This window comes from Anarrhichthys ocellatus, unplaced genomic scaffold (assembly GCF_004355925.1).
Source record: "Anarrhichthys ocellatus isolate YVR2014 unplaced genomic scaffold, GSC_Weel_1.0 scaffold32, whole genome shotgun sequence".
NCBI classification, from domain to species: Eukaryota; Metazoa; Chordata; class Actinopteri; order Perciformes; family Anarhichadidae; genus Anarrhichthys; species Anarrhichthys ocellatus.
This window is the reverse complement of record NW_022280062.1, coordinates 5,716,726-5,731,989: the sequence shown is the minus strand read 5'-3', so window position 1 is coordinate 5,731,989 and position 15,264 is coordinate 5,716,726. Positions and strand designations below refer to the sequence as shown.

Genomic DNA, 15,264 nt, shown 5'->3' with positions numbered 1-15,264 from the left:
ACTTGACAGGCCAGAGTCATGCTGAGTTTACCAAGTGTTACTCAATGCTCTAAAATGACCTCATCCCCATCTTCTGGTCGAACCAACACCAAATCGAGTTGCCTGGAAGTCTCACCCTTCCTTGAGGCTAAATCTAGACAATGAGCCAACACCTCATTTCCTTGAGCCTATACAGCAGTATATTCTTAGGACTTCCCTCTGTGCCAAATAATGACCACTGGACTTCCTATTAATATAGACTTCAGACAGGTGTGGAGGCTGTAACGCAGAAATCTTCATTTCTATTTTGACCTGTGAGCATCATTGACTCACTTGGTGAATTTTATTTGACTTGTTTGCATATTTAATGCATAAGTTCATTTCCGCACAGCAATTTAAATGCAGACGAACTAGAATACATTTGATTAGTGGACCAGCCACTGACTCGCTCCTCAGAGAATGTGCTCAGCACCACGGACAGCTCCGCGCATCAATACGTGCTCAGTGGACTTTAAAGCAGGACTAGGAGAGAGACGACAGCTCCTAAAACTTTGAGGTGGACTTTCTTTTTTCTTTTTTTAATGGAGCTCTGAGCACAGCGGGTTGACTTTAGCGTAGTACATTAATTGAGCCACATGATGATAGTCCGATTGGTATGCCGCAAGATTTACAAGCTGCTCTCTTCCCTCACGGAACCACCAACGTGCTCCGCCCCCCCTCCCCCACCCCCGCAGCCCAGACGTCAGCTGCTGGACAGCGGGCTACAGTGATTTAAATACGGACAGAGAGGAAAGGTGCCTGTGTGAGAGACAGAAGCGTCTCTGGAAATAGTGAGTGTGACATACAGTGGAGCAAAGACAAACCAAAAGTGTTTGTTTTTTTCTTTACATTTCTAACAGCCCCCCCCCCCTGTCCCTGAACTGAACAAAGTTTTGACATCCTCACAAACAACGCTTTTTATTGTCCCACATTCCTTCGGCTCTGCTTTTTTTTTTCCACTTGACATTTCTTACAGCAACAAGTGTTGCTGGCTACCAGCGACCGGTTTTCTTTACATTGTTTTTTTTTCCACACACACACACACACACACACACACACACACACAGGAAAAAAGAGAGACATACGACATATTAGCTGCCGTTCTGTGCGCCGCGGACACCCAGTGTGCCACCGGACTGTGATGATCGTGTCCAACGTGAGCCTGAGCGGCTGCGCAGGGGTCAACAGTGCTCTGTGTGCCGCAGCCGGGGAAGGGCACCTGAGGGGAGGCTCATACCGGGCCACCCTCACCCCGACAGGGAACCTGATCGTGGCTGTGTGCCTGGGCTTCATCGGCACTTTGGGACTAATGAACAACTTGCTGGTGCTCGTGCTCTTCTGCCGCTACAAGATGCTGCGGTCGCCCATCAACCTGCTCCTGATTAACATTTCCATCAGCGACCTGCTGGTGTGCGTACTGGGGACACCGTTCAGCTTCGCCGCCAGCACGCAGGGAAGGTGGCTCATAGGAGAAGGCGGATGCGTGTGGTACGGCTTTGCCAACTCCCTCTTTGGTGAGTAGAAATTCGGAACCTAGGAGGCGATGATCATACGTTTTGATTTTGTTACATTTGTAGATTATTGTATTTAAAAAATATATATATATATTTCAGATGTGGTTGTGAGTGATGGTGCGTTGTTTGGATGGATCCTTCCCGGAGCACTGCGCTTGTCAGAGTACATGATGTTAAGCTTAATTTCTAAGGTCAAAAATAAGGATTTAGAAAAATTAGGGGGGGAAAACATTTGAGAAAAGGTTTCGTTATCACGCCTGTTGCGATGGTCTCATTAAACTTTCAGAGAAACGCATGAAAATCATTGTAGCCAATACAAATCGAACAACAGATTCGGAAACATCAAACCTATTATTCAGTCAACTGATTCGGTTTTTATCTCTCTGCATACTTGAACAATGTCCTTTCTTCCCCTCAAGCTTTCTCTCTTTCTGTCTCTTGATTTTGGATGTGCTCATCGTGCAGTCGGTCATTACAGAGATCGTTGGTCTTGGTAAAGGCGCGGAGTGTCTTTTTATCTGTTTGCGAAAAAACGTACGAGGTTCAGTGTGGAGCGATGTTGCGGATCACATACTTACAGCGATCCCATGATAAATCATGCACATGTGCAGGTGTTGTCCAAGTGATGAGTTGTAAAAAAATAAATCAATCTTGTGTGGCTCTTCATGGTGTGGTACAGGTCATTATTTCCGGTTGGGGCTGCATGACAGAATGTTGAATCCTTTCCAACTACAGCTGCACGTGCATGCATTTTCATGGCATACAATTGCTGGGGGTATTTAGGGAAGCATATGTTGTGCTTAGCGCTCCCTCTCAGTTAGTCATTTGTTCAAACATCAGTATAGGAGCTCTGGAAACCTGTCATGCAGGACTGTCAGTGTGATTTGGCTGCTGCACGTATACTGCAAATGAAGCAATGTGTTATTAAATGGCCGCTAAACGTATAGTAGTAACTATATTACCATATAGTTGAGTGTCTGTGCCCGAGGCAAGGGAAGCCTCATCACTGTTCGTTTAGCTGCTCGTGCAGGTCTGTGGCGGGCTGTGGGGACACGACCTCAGTCCACGAGCAGGCGATGGCAGGTGCATCAGCAGCATTTGTTGCAGAATAAAATCACCCGGGGAACATCCGTAATGAGGGAGGGGACTCTGGTGGTCTACATTGGCTCAGGAGTGCTGATATCGATGCAAATGGGGCACAATGATGCAACTGAGAATAAGGCACTCACTCTTACAACTGGAACCGGGCCAGGCTGGGATGCTGGGGGGGGGGGGGGGCTTTGTGTCCATTTTTGGAAGGCCCAGGGCGCTACGTAAAAGTTGCAAATAAGGATTTGTTTTTATTAAAGGAAAATTTCAAAAAAACATTCGTTCCCACTGAGAACTGCATCCATCAAAGCTTCAAATGAGTAATTTGGATGGAATAAGTTTGATGCTAAACTCAAAAGAAGACTAATTTGCAGAGTGAATGCTTTAAACATAAAATGCTCTTCTATCATCAGGAGCAATCGGCTCGATGCCTGATTTAAAGTTATTTAATGAAGAGGCTTTCTTGTTAGTCCCATTAAGTGCTTTAAAGCTTTCAAAAGCATCAAAAACCGTTGAAGGCCAGGCAGCCAACATGTTACATTTGCTCTGCTGTATATTCCAGATTCAATCAAAGTGCTTTTTTTGAAGAGTATTTGTCAAATCAGGATTTCAAACGAACCACTTTTAATAATTGTTGCAGAATTTCAGACGAAAAAAAAAGACAGGAAAAGAGATGTAGTTGGTATTTTGACTTCAAATTTCGTTGTCATAGTCATTGTTTGGTTGCAGTCAGATTCGTAAGCCCTCAGAGTTCTCCCTGTTCATAATGAACAGCATGCTTGACTTGACTGAGATCAGATGTCAACAGATTCAATCTATATGCATATCATATCAATTTCACTGCATCAGAAGTGGTTCTATTTGTATAGATAGACCAATTATAACTAAAAACAGACATTTTAATAATCTCTCATGATGTCATTACTTTGATGGTTTGTTATAGCAATACAGCCCACATGAAACATAAGCACTGGTATGCTCAGCTTCTTTTAAAATGAATTCCTAAAGTTCATTGGTCATTGGAATGAAAATATGCCAACTTTGTAAATGGCTTTAACAGGATAGAAATACAGTATCTTGTGAAATATTTTGAGCTTTTCAGAAACAGAGACCTTCACCTGCCGTTACAACTGCACAGTGACTGCACATTGTACGCTGGACGTCCGCAGTCAGCAGCCGTGGCTTTCGTTTGAAGTTTGAATAAAGGGCTCATGAATCCTACACAAAAGGTTACCTCTCACTCCCTTTATCGCTCTCTCACTTCACTGCATCTAATTGGATGTTTAAAGCCTTGCTTAAAGTGGAGCACTTTTTGGTAGCCATGCACCCACAATCATAGTACACAAACTAAGCATCAGGGCTTCTGATGCCTGTTGTAACTAAAGATTTTGAGCATTTTGGCCTTATCTACAGTTTCAATATCACCTGTTGAGCCATCTCCAACTGATGTAAAAGTGACAGTTCACCCCAAAATCAAAAATACATATTTTCCTTCTTACCTGTAGTGCCATTTATCAATAGATTGATTTGGTGGGAGTTGTAGAGTGATGAATATATTGTCCTTCGAGATGTCTGTCTTCTCTCCAATATAATGATGGCACTATAGTCTCTTTACGGAATTTAAGACACGGTTACTCAAGATAATCCACAGACCTTGAAATAGTTCCGACATGAAACTGCCATGTATAGTTGTGGTATATTTTTGCATTTCTGTAATTGTTGCGTCTCTTTCAGTGACAGCCCAGCGGGGCTCCTGACCCCTTGGGCCCCTAGGCCTATGTCTGGTAGGCCAGTTCAGTAATCCATGCAGCAAAGGATTACTTAATCTACTGCTACAATTTTGCTACAATTTTCACACAGTATCTTCAACTTAACTGAATTTAATTTTCCTTTACTTAAGAGCTTCTTGAAAATGTTATACATTTAACTTGAAAACAGACTCACAAGTGCTACTTCCACTTCCTCTGGGATAAATTGGCAATTTCCAAAACAGGATTACTTTATTTCAGTCACATGGCGGAAAATAAAGCGAAGGTTTCTCAGTATCTGGATGCACTCTGATTGTATCCCTTGTCTCGTTAACCCTAGTGTTATGTCGAGATTTAGCACCATCTGCAGATGAACACCGACATCCACAAGGAGGCAATTTATTAAAATCTGTCTGACAGGCCTTTGGCTTCTACCAGCTAAAACAGAGCAGGAGGAGAGAAAGAGTGAGAGTGTGTGAACAAGAGATCGAGACAGTGAGAGAGGAGAGGGAGAAAGAGAGAGATGGCTCGAAGACATCATTAGAACCTCCATTGGTTATGGAGGAGTAATTCCTCAATGGGCTCATAAAAGCAGAGTCGAAGAAAGAGTTAAGGGAGGGTCATGGAAAGGAAAAGTGACGTTGATTATTGAAATAAATAATGCTGGGTGCAGCTATGACAAAGTGAACGTGTCAGTCTTCACCAAATCTCTATAAAGCTTTTCTGAATAATTTGAAGGAACATCGATCAGAGGGTATAACTGTCAATGACAAAAGACGTTGTTAGCTTGGTGTCGGGACATTGTATTCCTGCTCCCTCATGACATTGCTTTAAACTTTTTGCTTTTAGCATATGACGTCTCAGATATTTGAATGACTGAACAATTGCCTTTGACTTTATGCCAAGAGCACAAACTGAAGACAATTTCTGCAGACGCGTGTGTGTGTGTGTGCGTGCATCAGTGCAACTCACCCTGTACTTTTTCCTATGTCATCAGCCTCCTGGCATCCATTTAGCTGCTTCACCTCTTCTGCCCTCCTCTTTGCATTTTCCTCACTATCTCACTGAACTTTTATTGTCTTCTCATAATGTGGAAGAAACAGGAGAAGATCTTTATTCTGTCTTTATTTAACATCGGGTCTACGTGTTCCTGCATACTGTTGGCTGCCTCCTCCTGCCTCAAGTGGACTTTGCACACAGTCACTGGATTAACCTTGCACTGCTGGGCCCACTCGCTGCATACTTAAGTTATATTGCCCTCCTGCACGTATGCTCACACACGACCTGAGCGCAGATGCGGGCACAGAAATGGATGAACAAATACAAGGGAGAGGAAATGCATATACAGTTGTGTGAAAAAGTGTTTGCCCCCTTCCTGATTTCTTATTTTTTTGCATGTTTGTCAAACTTAAATGTTTCAGATCATCAAACAAATTTAAATATTAGACAAAGATAACACAAGTAAACACAAAATGCAGTTTTTAAATGAAGGTTTTTATTATTAAGGGGAAAAAAAATCCAAACCTACATGGCCCTGTGTGAAAAAGTGATTGCCCCCCCCCCTGTTAAAACATAAATTAACTGTGGTTTATCACATCTTTGGAAAGCTGAGTTCAATTTCTCTAGCCACACCCAGGCCTGATTACTGCCACACCTGTTCTCAATCAAGAAATCACTTAAATAGGACCTGCCTGACAAAGTGAGGTAGACCAAAAGATCCTCAAAAGCTAGACATCATGCTGCGATCCAAAGAAATTCAGGAACAAATGAGAAACAAAGTAATTGAGATCTATCAGTCTGGAAAAGGTTACAAAGCCATTTCTAAAGCTTTGGGACTCCAGCGAACCACAGTGAGAGCCATTATCCACAAATGGCGAAAACATGGAACAGTGGTGAACCTTCCCAGGAGTGGCCGGCCGACCAAAATTACCCCAAGAGCGCAGCGACGACTCATCCAAGAGGTCACAAAAGACCCCAGAACAACATCCAAAGAACTGCAGGCCTCACTTGCCTCAATTAAGGTCAGTGTTCATGACTCCACCATAAGAAAGAGACTGGGCAAAAATGGCCTGCATGGCAGAGTTCCAAGACGAAAACCACTGCTGAGCAAAAAGAACATAAAGGCTCGTCTCAGTTTTGCCAGAAAACATCTTGATGATCCCCAAGACTTTTGGGAAAATACTCTGTGGACTGACGAGACAAAAGTTGAACTTTTTGGAAGGTGTATGTCCCATTACATCTGGCGTAAAAGTAACATGGCATTTCAGAAAAGGAACATCATACCAACAGTAAAATATGGTGGTGGTAGTGTGATGGTCTGGGGCTGTTTTGCTGCTTCAGGACCTGGAAGACTTGCTGTGGTAAATGGAACCATGAATTTTGCTGTCTACCAACAAATCCTGAAGGAGAATGTCCGGCCATCTGTTCGTGACCTCAAGCTGAAGCGCACTTGGGTTCTGCAGCAGGACAATGATCCAAAACACACCAGCAAGTCCACCTCTGAATGGCTTAAGAAAAACAAAATGAAGACTTTGGAGTGGCCTAGTCAAAGTCCTGACCTGAATCCGATTGAGATGCTGTGGCATGACCTTAAAAAGGCGGTTCATGCTCGAAAACCCTCCAATGTGGCTGAATTACAACAATTTTGCAAAGATGAGTTGGCCAAAATTCCTCTACAGCGCTGTAAAAGACTCATTGCCAGTTATCGCAAATGCTTGATTGCAGTTGTTGCTGCTAAGGGTGGCCCGACCAGTTATTAGGTTTAGGGGGCAATCACTTTTTCACACAGGGCCATGTAGGTTTGGATTTTTTTCCCCCTTAATAATAAAAACCTTCATTTAAAAACTGCATTTTGTGTTTACTTGTGTTATCTTTGTCTAATATTTAAATTTGTTTGATGATCTGAAACATTTAAGTGTGACAAATATGCAAAAAAATAAGAAATCAGGAAGGGGGCAAACACTTTTTCACACAACTATACATGTGCATCATGCAGGCACAGGCAACACCGGGCCTGTTTGATGTTGATTTGTTGCGACGGTAAGAAGAAGTTTCAGTGGGGGCAAAGCAAGCAGAACAATGCTGCTCCGCCATAAAGGTCAGAGTGAGCAGGCCAGCTGATGAGTAAGAGTAATTAATAGTCTTAGAGCAGAGACATGAATATGTTGTGGGTGATGGGTGTCTGGTTTGAGTCGGACATCAGTGTGAATGATCATCTTAGTACGTGTGGATAGTACTTTCCAAAGAATGTTGTCACAGTGCTTCTGTATACCTGTGACGACTGAGGGAAAAGACCCTGGGGTTTATAGAGCTAACACAGCTTCATTTGATCCCGTGTTTTTCATTCAAACCGTCTTTTCTTGGATGTACGATATCAGACAGGTTATACCGATCAGGATAGTTTCAAACAAACGAAAGACAGAAACAGTGATCAGACATCACAGAGACAGCAGAGCAAAGATGTTCCTTTTCAGACATTATCAGATCATAATATTTTTCATTTTAGAATATTGGATTCAGCTGCATGCCTTTGATGCTGCCAGAGGACTAGAAGATGGATGGAAGGTGATGTGCGATTTTAAATGGTATGAAGCTGTAAAGTTGTTCGGGTGTCTTTCCCTATATTGCATTGCCTCCAATAAAGACTTGTCACCCATTGACTGTGTAACAAGGAAAATAAGAGGGTGGACATGTAATGGGATTAGCTGATATCAAGTGAGTATCAAGTGATAATCAAGTTTTCAAATCAAAGCTGATAAATCATAATCAACGACAACATTTATGCAGATCCTAAAGGCAAAAGGTTGTTGTCAATTGGCGCGGCAACGATGATTGACAGAATTACATTTGTATGCCTCTGTGCGTGCGTCATTGAGAGATGCTAATTTGCTTTTGAGAAAGTGTGATTTGATTTGGCTCCATTTATACTATCTTATCAGTCTGTCATCTCAAAGAAGAGCTACACCACATGCTCCCAATGTGGGTGTTAGGATGGAACTTACTTATATTTTATACATCAGGAAATCTAGGGGTGTATCATCTTGATCACATCATTAGTGATGCACCAATCCGATCCACTAGAAAGGATCGGTGGATCCGATACTGACCTTATTAAGTGGTCCCAGTATTGGCCAGATGTGGCCGATCCACACTAAATTAGTTCTCTTTGTCAATATCACTTACAAATTGAGTGTTTATGCTGTAGTTACATTCATACTGCCTCGCCAGACTGTTGACTCTTAGTACAGGTGCTGGCGTCACGTTACCTCACATAAAAAATGACCCCAATGAGTACACAGATCTTACATTTGGAAAATAAAAACACTGGCATCAAAGCTATTCTTTGTATCACTGTATACGGTTGACGTATATTGGAATTATTGATTGAAAGTATTACCTGCAGATGAAGTTTGCTTAGTTGTCATTGAACTGGAGATGGGGAAACATTCCATTATTCTGAGCACTTTTAGGACTTGTTGGCTTTGATCTGCAGATGAAAACCACATGATGTGGTCAAATGCTCTATGAGTCAGTCAGCTGAGATCAAACAGAAACACAAGAGGGTTGTTGTAAAACTGTGTTGACTTTGAAATATTGCAGTGACGGGGCTAATAAAAGCTATTAAAGAGCGAAGCAGTTTGTACAGGAAAAACATGAGCGCAATATCTGGAGGCTACAGACAAGCATGCCGGGCTGTGCCAAAGAGACTCAGTCAGGGGTACGTGCAGTGGGTTCAGCTTAATTTGTTTAAATCTTGTTTTACTGGCTACAACTCCTCCTCCTCCTCCTCCTCCTCCTCCTCCTCCTCCTCCTCCCCCCTCCCCCCCTCCTCTACATTTCCTCTCAAATCCTCAGTTTTCTCTTTCTCCATTGATCGTGCTGGGTAGCCATGGCATTGGCACCTTGAAAGGCCTGGATCGCCTACTTAAAAGAGCGTCCAGCTCAGCTTCGCTTCATTGCAGCTGAAAAATCAATGGGCATGAAGCACTGCCTCGTGGCTCATAATGGCTTCGAACCAAATAGCAAACAGGATAAAAGGCCGAGGGGTCAACATGAACACTGAGTCACTGAGCTCCAGGTTCTTGCTGCCGTGACTTTGACATACTGAGAAAGAAAAGGCAAAGAGAATGAAAGATAAGCTTCTCAAAATATTCTGTGTTGTGTTTCACCGCATTGCTTCTGTCATGCAGAGACACTACAGGTATTGCAGCTGTTTGTGATTTACAGCAGTGTGTATCTGCTGCAAACACCGGCGGCTGAAATACTTGATGATTTTACGACCACTTTTGCTGTAGTTTTATCATTTTATTAAATCATAACATGTCCTTTGGTATAAGTTAAATTAAGCTCCTTTTAGCAGCAATTTTCTTTTCAGAAAGAGCTTCATATCACAGTCTGTCCTCGCTAGAACAGATAAACATTTAGACAGCTAGTGTATTTTTGTCTCCATTTGATGGCCCCATTAAATGTGAAGTACAAGAAAGAACACACCTGCACAGTGTTGTGTATTGAATTGAACTCCTGTTTCTACATGCTGTGTGACTGAATCTATACTGATGTAAAGGTTACCTCTGTATGTGTGTGTGCCCTGTCCACCCTCTAGGCATCGTCTCCCTGATCTCCCTGGCTGTCCTCTCCTATGAGCGCTACAGCACCATGGTGGCGCCTACAGAGGCGGACTCCTCCAACTACCATAAGATCTCCCTAGGGATCACTTTGTCCTGGGTCTACTCCCTCGTCTGGACCGTGCCGCCTCTCTTTGGCTGGAGCCACTATGGCCTAGAGGGTCCCGGGACCACCTGCTCTGTCGACTGGACGGCCAAGACGGCGAATAGCATATCTTACATCATCTGCCTGTTTGTCTTCTGCCTCATTGTGCCATTCATGGTGATCGTGTTCTGCTACGGGAAGCTTCTGTGTGCCATCAGACAGGTGAGGAAATATGGGGACGGGGAAGGACTCCACTAAACATTCAGTACCTGCACAAACAAGTCTAGTTCCTCCTTCAACATTGGCTGTCATGTTAAAGGTCACCTGAGACAGGCTTTTCAACACTAAAACCACAAAAACAGACAAACAAATCTAAATATATTCCCATTTTTTAGAGGCTTATTACAGATCGTCAGTTGGAAAAAACTAAATACAGCTAAAAGGAGAGTAAATATTGGCTGAAAATAAACAGCTTTGCCAAATCAACTTAATATGTTGTAACAAGTCAGTGTGTTTAACTTTCACTTTTGTTGTTGAGCAGATGCATCTAAAAGCTTACAGCGCTCTGTCCACTCTGTTCTTTGGTAGTTAAACCTTTTTTCTGAAAGCTGTGAACCAAAACCTGCAGCTGCATTCAAACGGCTGTTTTATAGCAAAGGCAATTACGGTTATGAACCATAAACTGTGGTTTTAATCGCACTACAATTATCATCTGTGCCGTCACTGCAAGTCTATAAATTCAGACTCTGGGAGCTACATTTTGATGGTTCACATCACACATTACATTTGGTTCACACATTTATCTAAATGACTAGATTTGAATGAACTTGTCTCAAAGAGAGCATGCGCCGACTTTGTACAAAGCAATGTGCTCACAAGCTCACAGTGACGGGGAAAATATTGCTTTGATACAGTCATGATTTGATTCTGTCAAAACCAACAGTTTCTGCAGTAATCAATCAACTTTGGTCGGTTGTACACCTCTTCAGATAATTCATTCCCACCACTCTGCATCCAATTATGGAGAAACAAGTGGCATTCATGCAAATCTTGGGTTTATTCATCTAATCGTTCATTTGTTCCCTTGTTAAATAACCAATGTCAGAGCCATCTTTCAAAAATGTGTTGCCGTGTATTTCCTAACACTGGGTAACATTACAAACCAATTTTTGCATTTATAATTAGATAAGTTATAGTATTTGTCTATACACACATAAGGCCTACACACAAAAAAATGTGGTGCTTTTTTCTGCATTTAGAATTTTACCACAGCTTAAAGTCACACATGCAAAAAAATGTACATTCGCTTCCCAATTCACTTCCATTCTATGGGGGCGAAGGGGCGTAAAAACATTCGCTTTTGGTAGCGAAGCATGCATCTTCGGCAGCCGGTGGGTGCTCACCTGCATTCACGGATGTGTTACTCTGCCTTAATATGTCAAACCTCAAACACATCTAGCAACTTGTCCATAAAATAGTTAAACTCCCCTATCTAATAATGTGCTGCTCAATAGAGCAGTTCACATGGGGAAGACTAAAATCAAGTTTGGGTTTGTTAGTTGATGTGTATTAACAGGGCGGCCTAGCAGCAACCTAACCCGACCTGCCAGATGGTACAGCAACAGAAATGGACGGACAGACAGACAGGAAAAGAGCCGACAGCCATACAGGCCGAGCTCACCTCTGCTTGCTTGTGCTCGCTTGTAAGAGTCTGTCAGTGTTGTCATCTCCTTTTATTTCTCTGTGATAGGAAATTGTGTTCTTTATCAGTGCAGAAGACAGGAGCTGTGAAAGAGGGGTTTGTCTCTTCACAGGCACTTCAGTCAGGGAAAAAAACAGATGAATGCATCAGAGCTCTTCTTTTGATTATTGTTTATGCCTTTGGCCTCGAGTATACAAGCAAAAAAACTCTGCGCCCCTTTGCTAGTCAATGTATCAACAACGGTGAAAGGCTCGTCAGTATAATACCAGCTCTGTCTCTCTGTAACGTATTACAAAAGAAATCTGCTGCTCACGTCCAAATGTGCCGCTTCAACAGATTATTTTCTGTTTATTTATTTTTTCACATTAGGCCCCCTGATGTTCCTCACCACAAAAATGTGTGACTAAAACACACCACATACAAACACACACACACATACACCAGAAACATAACAGCAACGAGAAGGAGATACAGCTGTGAAAACACTTCTTAGCAACCCTTGGGATGAAAATTGCCATTATGCTTGCTTGATACGAGCTCGGTGGGCGAGTGGCGAGATGCTAGAGGTTACAGCTGCTGCTCTGCAAATGAAGCTGAGCGCTTAAAACACAAATTAGTTCTCCGTCAGACTGGCTGCAGGATGAAGCCCTTGTTCGCTTTGTATTACAAGTGTCTTGTGTCTCTGCTCATTGTCTTGCTGGGTCCTTGTTTTTTTACTTGTTTTTCTTCTTCTCTACATTCCCTTTGCCCTCTGAGCATCCATCTCCAACTCTGTTTCCCACTTTTGACAAGTCTTTGGGCTATTATGCTAATCTTACTTGTGTGTGTTCTTCATTCTTACTCACATCTCCACACATTCTCATTCTGATTGTCCATATCAGTGGCTTATTATTCTGAATCTGTGGGTAACACACACAGTACGATGGCTCATTTAAACGTCTGCAGTGACTGCTTCAAGCTTTTTCATTTGCCTTTTTACTCTTTTCTACGCCCTCTTCCTCTAATTCTCTTTCTCCATCTCGCTCTCTATGTTCCCTCTTCCTATATTACTTCTCTTTCACTGTTCCATCGTGGTCCATCTTTTTCACCTTGCTTGTCTCGGTTGCCATTATTGCTTGCATCCCATCTCCACCCCTAATCGCCTCTCCAAAAACATTCAAAAATGCCATTTTTGTACAACAATGAGAAAGATGTTGACATCTGAAAGCAACGAGTTATTTGTGCATTTACAACAAGCAAAACAAAACGAGGTGGGAAGCCTTTGTTGGGACTGCTGTGTAAATCATCAAATGCTGCATTTGGTCGTGGGTTCCCAACTGAAACAAAAGCTGAATATCCAGTAGAGTTAATTTTTCTGCTACAGAGCAAAGAAAACAAACCACCAGTGAGTGTTCGATTCTTTGGAGATTGTTTGGGATGAACCTGGTCGTTTGTACCCATGTGTCTCAGATTGACCTGCTCAGTGAAATGGGTGGACAATACGACCAAATTCTTCTATTACGGTACATGTAATTTTACATCCCGGTATATGGTATTTATTACAAAACAGTACTCGTTCTGTAAATACAACTAAGAAATTGTTTAAAAATAAACCCTTCCTCATCAAATTTGACCATTTTTCATAAAAACAAAAAAAACTCTTTGTAAATGGAAGCTTTAAGATTCCTGAGAACAATACTTTCAAGTGTCTCGGGTTAAGGTGTGAATAAATGCCAGCCTGACTACAAAGAAATACCAAAACAGAGCAGCACATTTCAAGTACTTGGGGATCCCCGACATCTGCCAAACCCCTCACCACCAATCCGTGGACATGATACAATCACACTCAGCCTGCACTTAACATCCAAGCTGTGAAACTCCATCAACTAGACCTTGCTGATACTTTAATTGATAACCTCATGCAGGTGCTTCGTCCAAATTATGGTCAAAAGTGCAGCCAACCTTCAAAATCCAGAAGAAAAGCTGAGATAATGATTTAATGTAGTGGGATGGATGTATAATCTGGTTTGAACTGTAAAATTGATAATGTGCCCATCAGCAGCTGCAGTCCCGTTTATATGTTTAAAGCAGTTCATCGTTTGTGGCAACAAAATCACGAGGAGGCAGCAAGCTGATGTTCATAAAAGGCAAAATTGAAGTAATATTAGCCAACTGAAAGTAAAGTTGGCTATCTTTCATGTTGGAATGAATGAGTAAATTGAAGGATTAATATCAACAGTGAACCATCTAAATCTTCCTCGAGAAGTTCGCTTTATGTTGCAAGATGAAAAGGTAAGGGTAGAGAGGTTGTGGTAGTGAATGGGCGTGTAGCATATCTGGCTCTAAAGTGGAAGACCTGAGTTATCAACCATCAACTAATGTTGAATTTAATCTTGAAGCTCTGAATTGGGACACGGCTTAAGGCTGCCTTATTAAAGCAAGCCTGAAAATGACTGACGTGATCTGATTAAAGCAAAACACGACACTTCATTTTCTTGTGTTGTTTCAAAGCAGAGCCAAGGGCCACTCGCTGTTTGTCTGTCTGGAAACACAGTCAGCTTCTTGTCTTTTTAAGATGTGTTAGCTCCCTAACGAGACCCGTCTTTGGTTTAACCTAAATTGTACGGACACTGGCATGCAGAGCAAGACCAACATTTGAATTTGTTCGACTCAAGTAATTAATTAAATATAGACAATAACAACCATTAGGTAATAGTTATCATCCGACAAAACTAATATCTGCCAATAGTTGGCTTGAAAATGTGTGTTTGTGAGAAAAGTGACTGCTCTGTATACGGTAGCCATCGTTTCTCTCTTTGCTCACATACTGGGCTCTTCGTCTGTCCTGACCCAATAAGCGACGGCCTAATTGGGGTATTTGGATGTGAGACCGCCTCTCATCTGGCACTGCCAGCCTCTGCAGCCATCTGTCTGTAGAGTGTATAGCAGCATTTCTCTGTTGGCTGAGATGCATGCATTTACACTCATTGGTCCAGCAAAGCAGTGATAAACAGCGTTGCGTTCCTTGAAATTATAGCAGTCAACCACAATTTACAGGACGCAGGTTTATTGAGGACGGATGCCCGCTGTTATGAGAGTGTGTGCTTGCCCCGTCTCCGCCTCGTCTGCGTTTCTCCTCGGGATATATAAATCTAACACACCTCTTGAGGATTCTGTATTGGAAATGGGGCAGCGCCCAGAGATATACAACTGCTTTGAGCTTTGCTCCTGCCCTATTTTCACATGTTCACTTGTTCCCCGGCCCTCCCTACTACATGTATATGCTTAAAGAAATGATGACTTTTGCCGGAGATTCCCATTTCCAACTAATTATTATTTAAAGCTCTGTAATTTGCCCTCTGCTTTCGTAGTTTCTTGAGACCAAATTTTCTTTCTCTGCGTGACATTTTAGTCTTGATACAGTATAAGGATGCTGTATAAATAATGACTTATGCTCCTCCTTTTTCTCAATTTATATTTGCTTGAGGTAAGTTGTATGTAGTTT

The 15,264-nt window shown here is 42.3% G+C and overlaps 1 protein-coding gene across 1 annotated transcript in view; it reads left to right on the top strand.

Annotated features, from left to right (window-relative positions):
- Positions 1-1,101: 1,101 nt before the first annotated feature.
- The window catches only part of tmtopsa (teleost multiple tissue opsin a), a 40,320-nt gene continuing 26,157 nt past the window's right edge, over positions 1,102-15,264 (top strand). The window contains exons 1-2 of the mRNA XM_031865367.1: positions 1,102-1,532; positions 9,972-10,300. Of these exons, the coding sequence (XP_031721227.1) occupies positions 1,160-1,532; positions 9,972-10,300 (702 nt within the window). The 5' untranslated portion in view covers positions 1,102-1,159. The remainder of the gene's footprint in view (positions 1,533-9,971; positions 10,301-15,264) is intronic.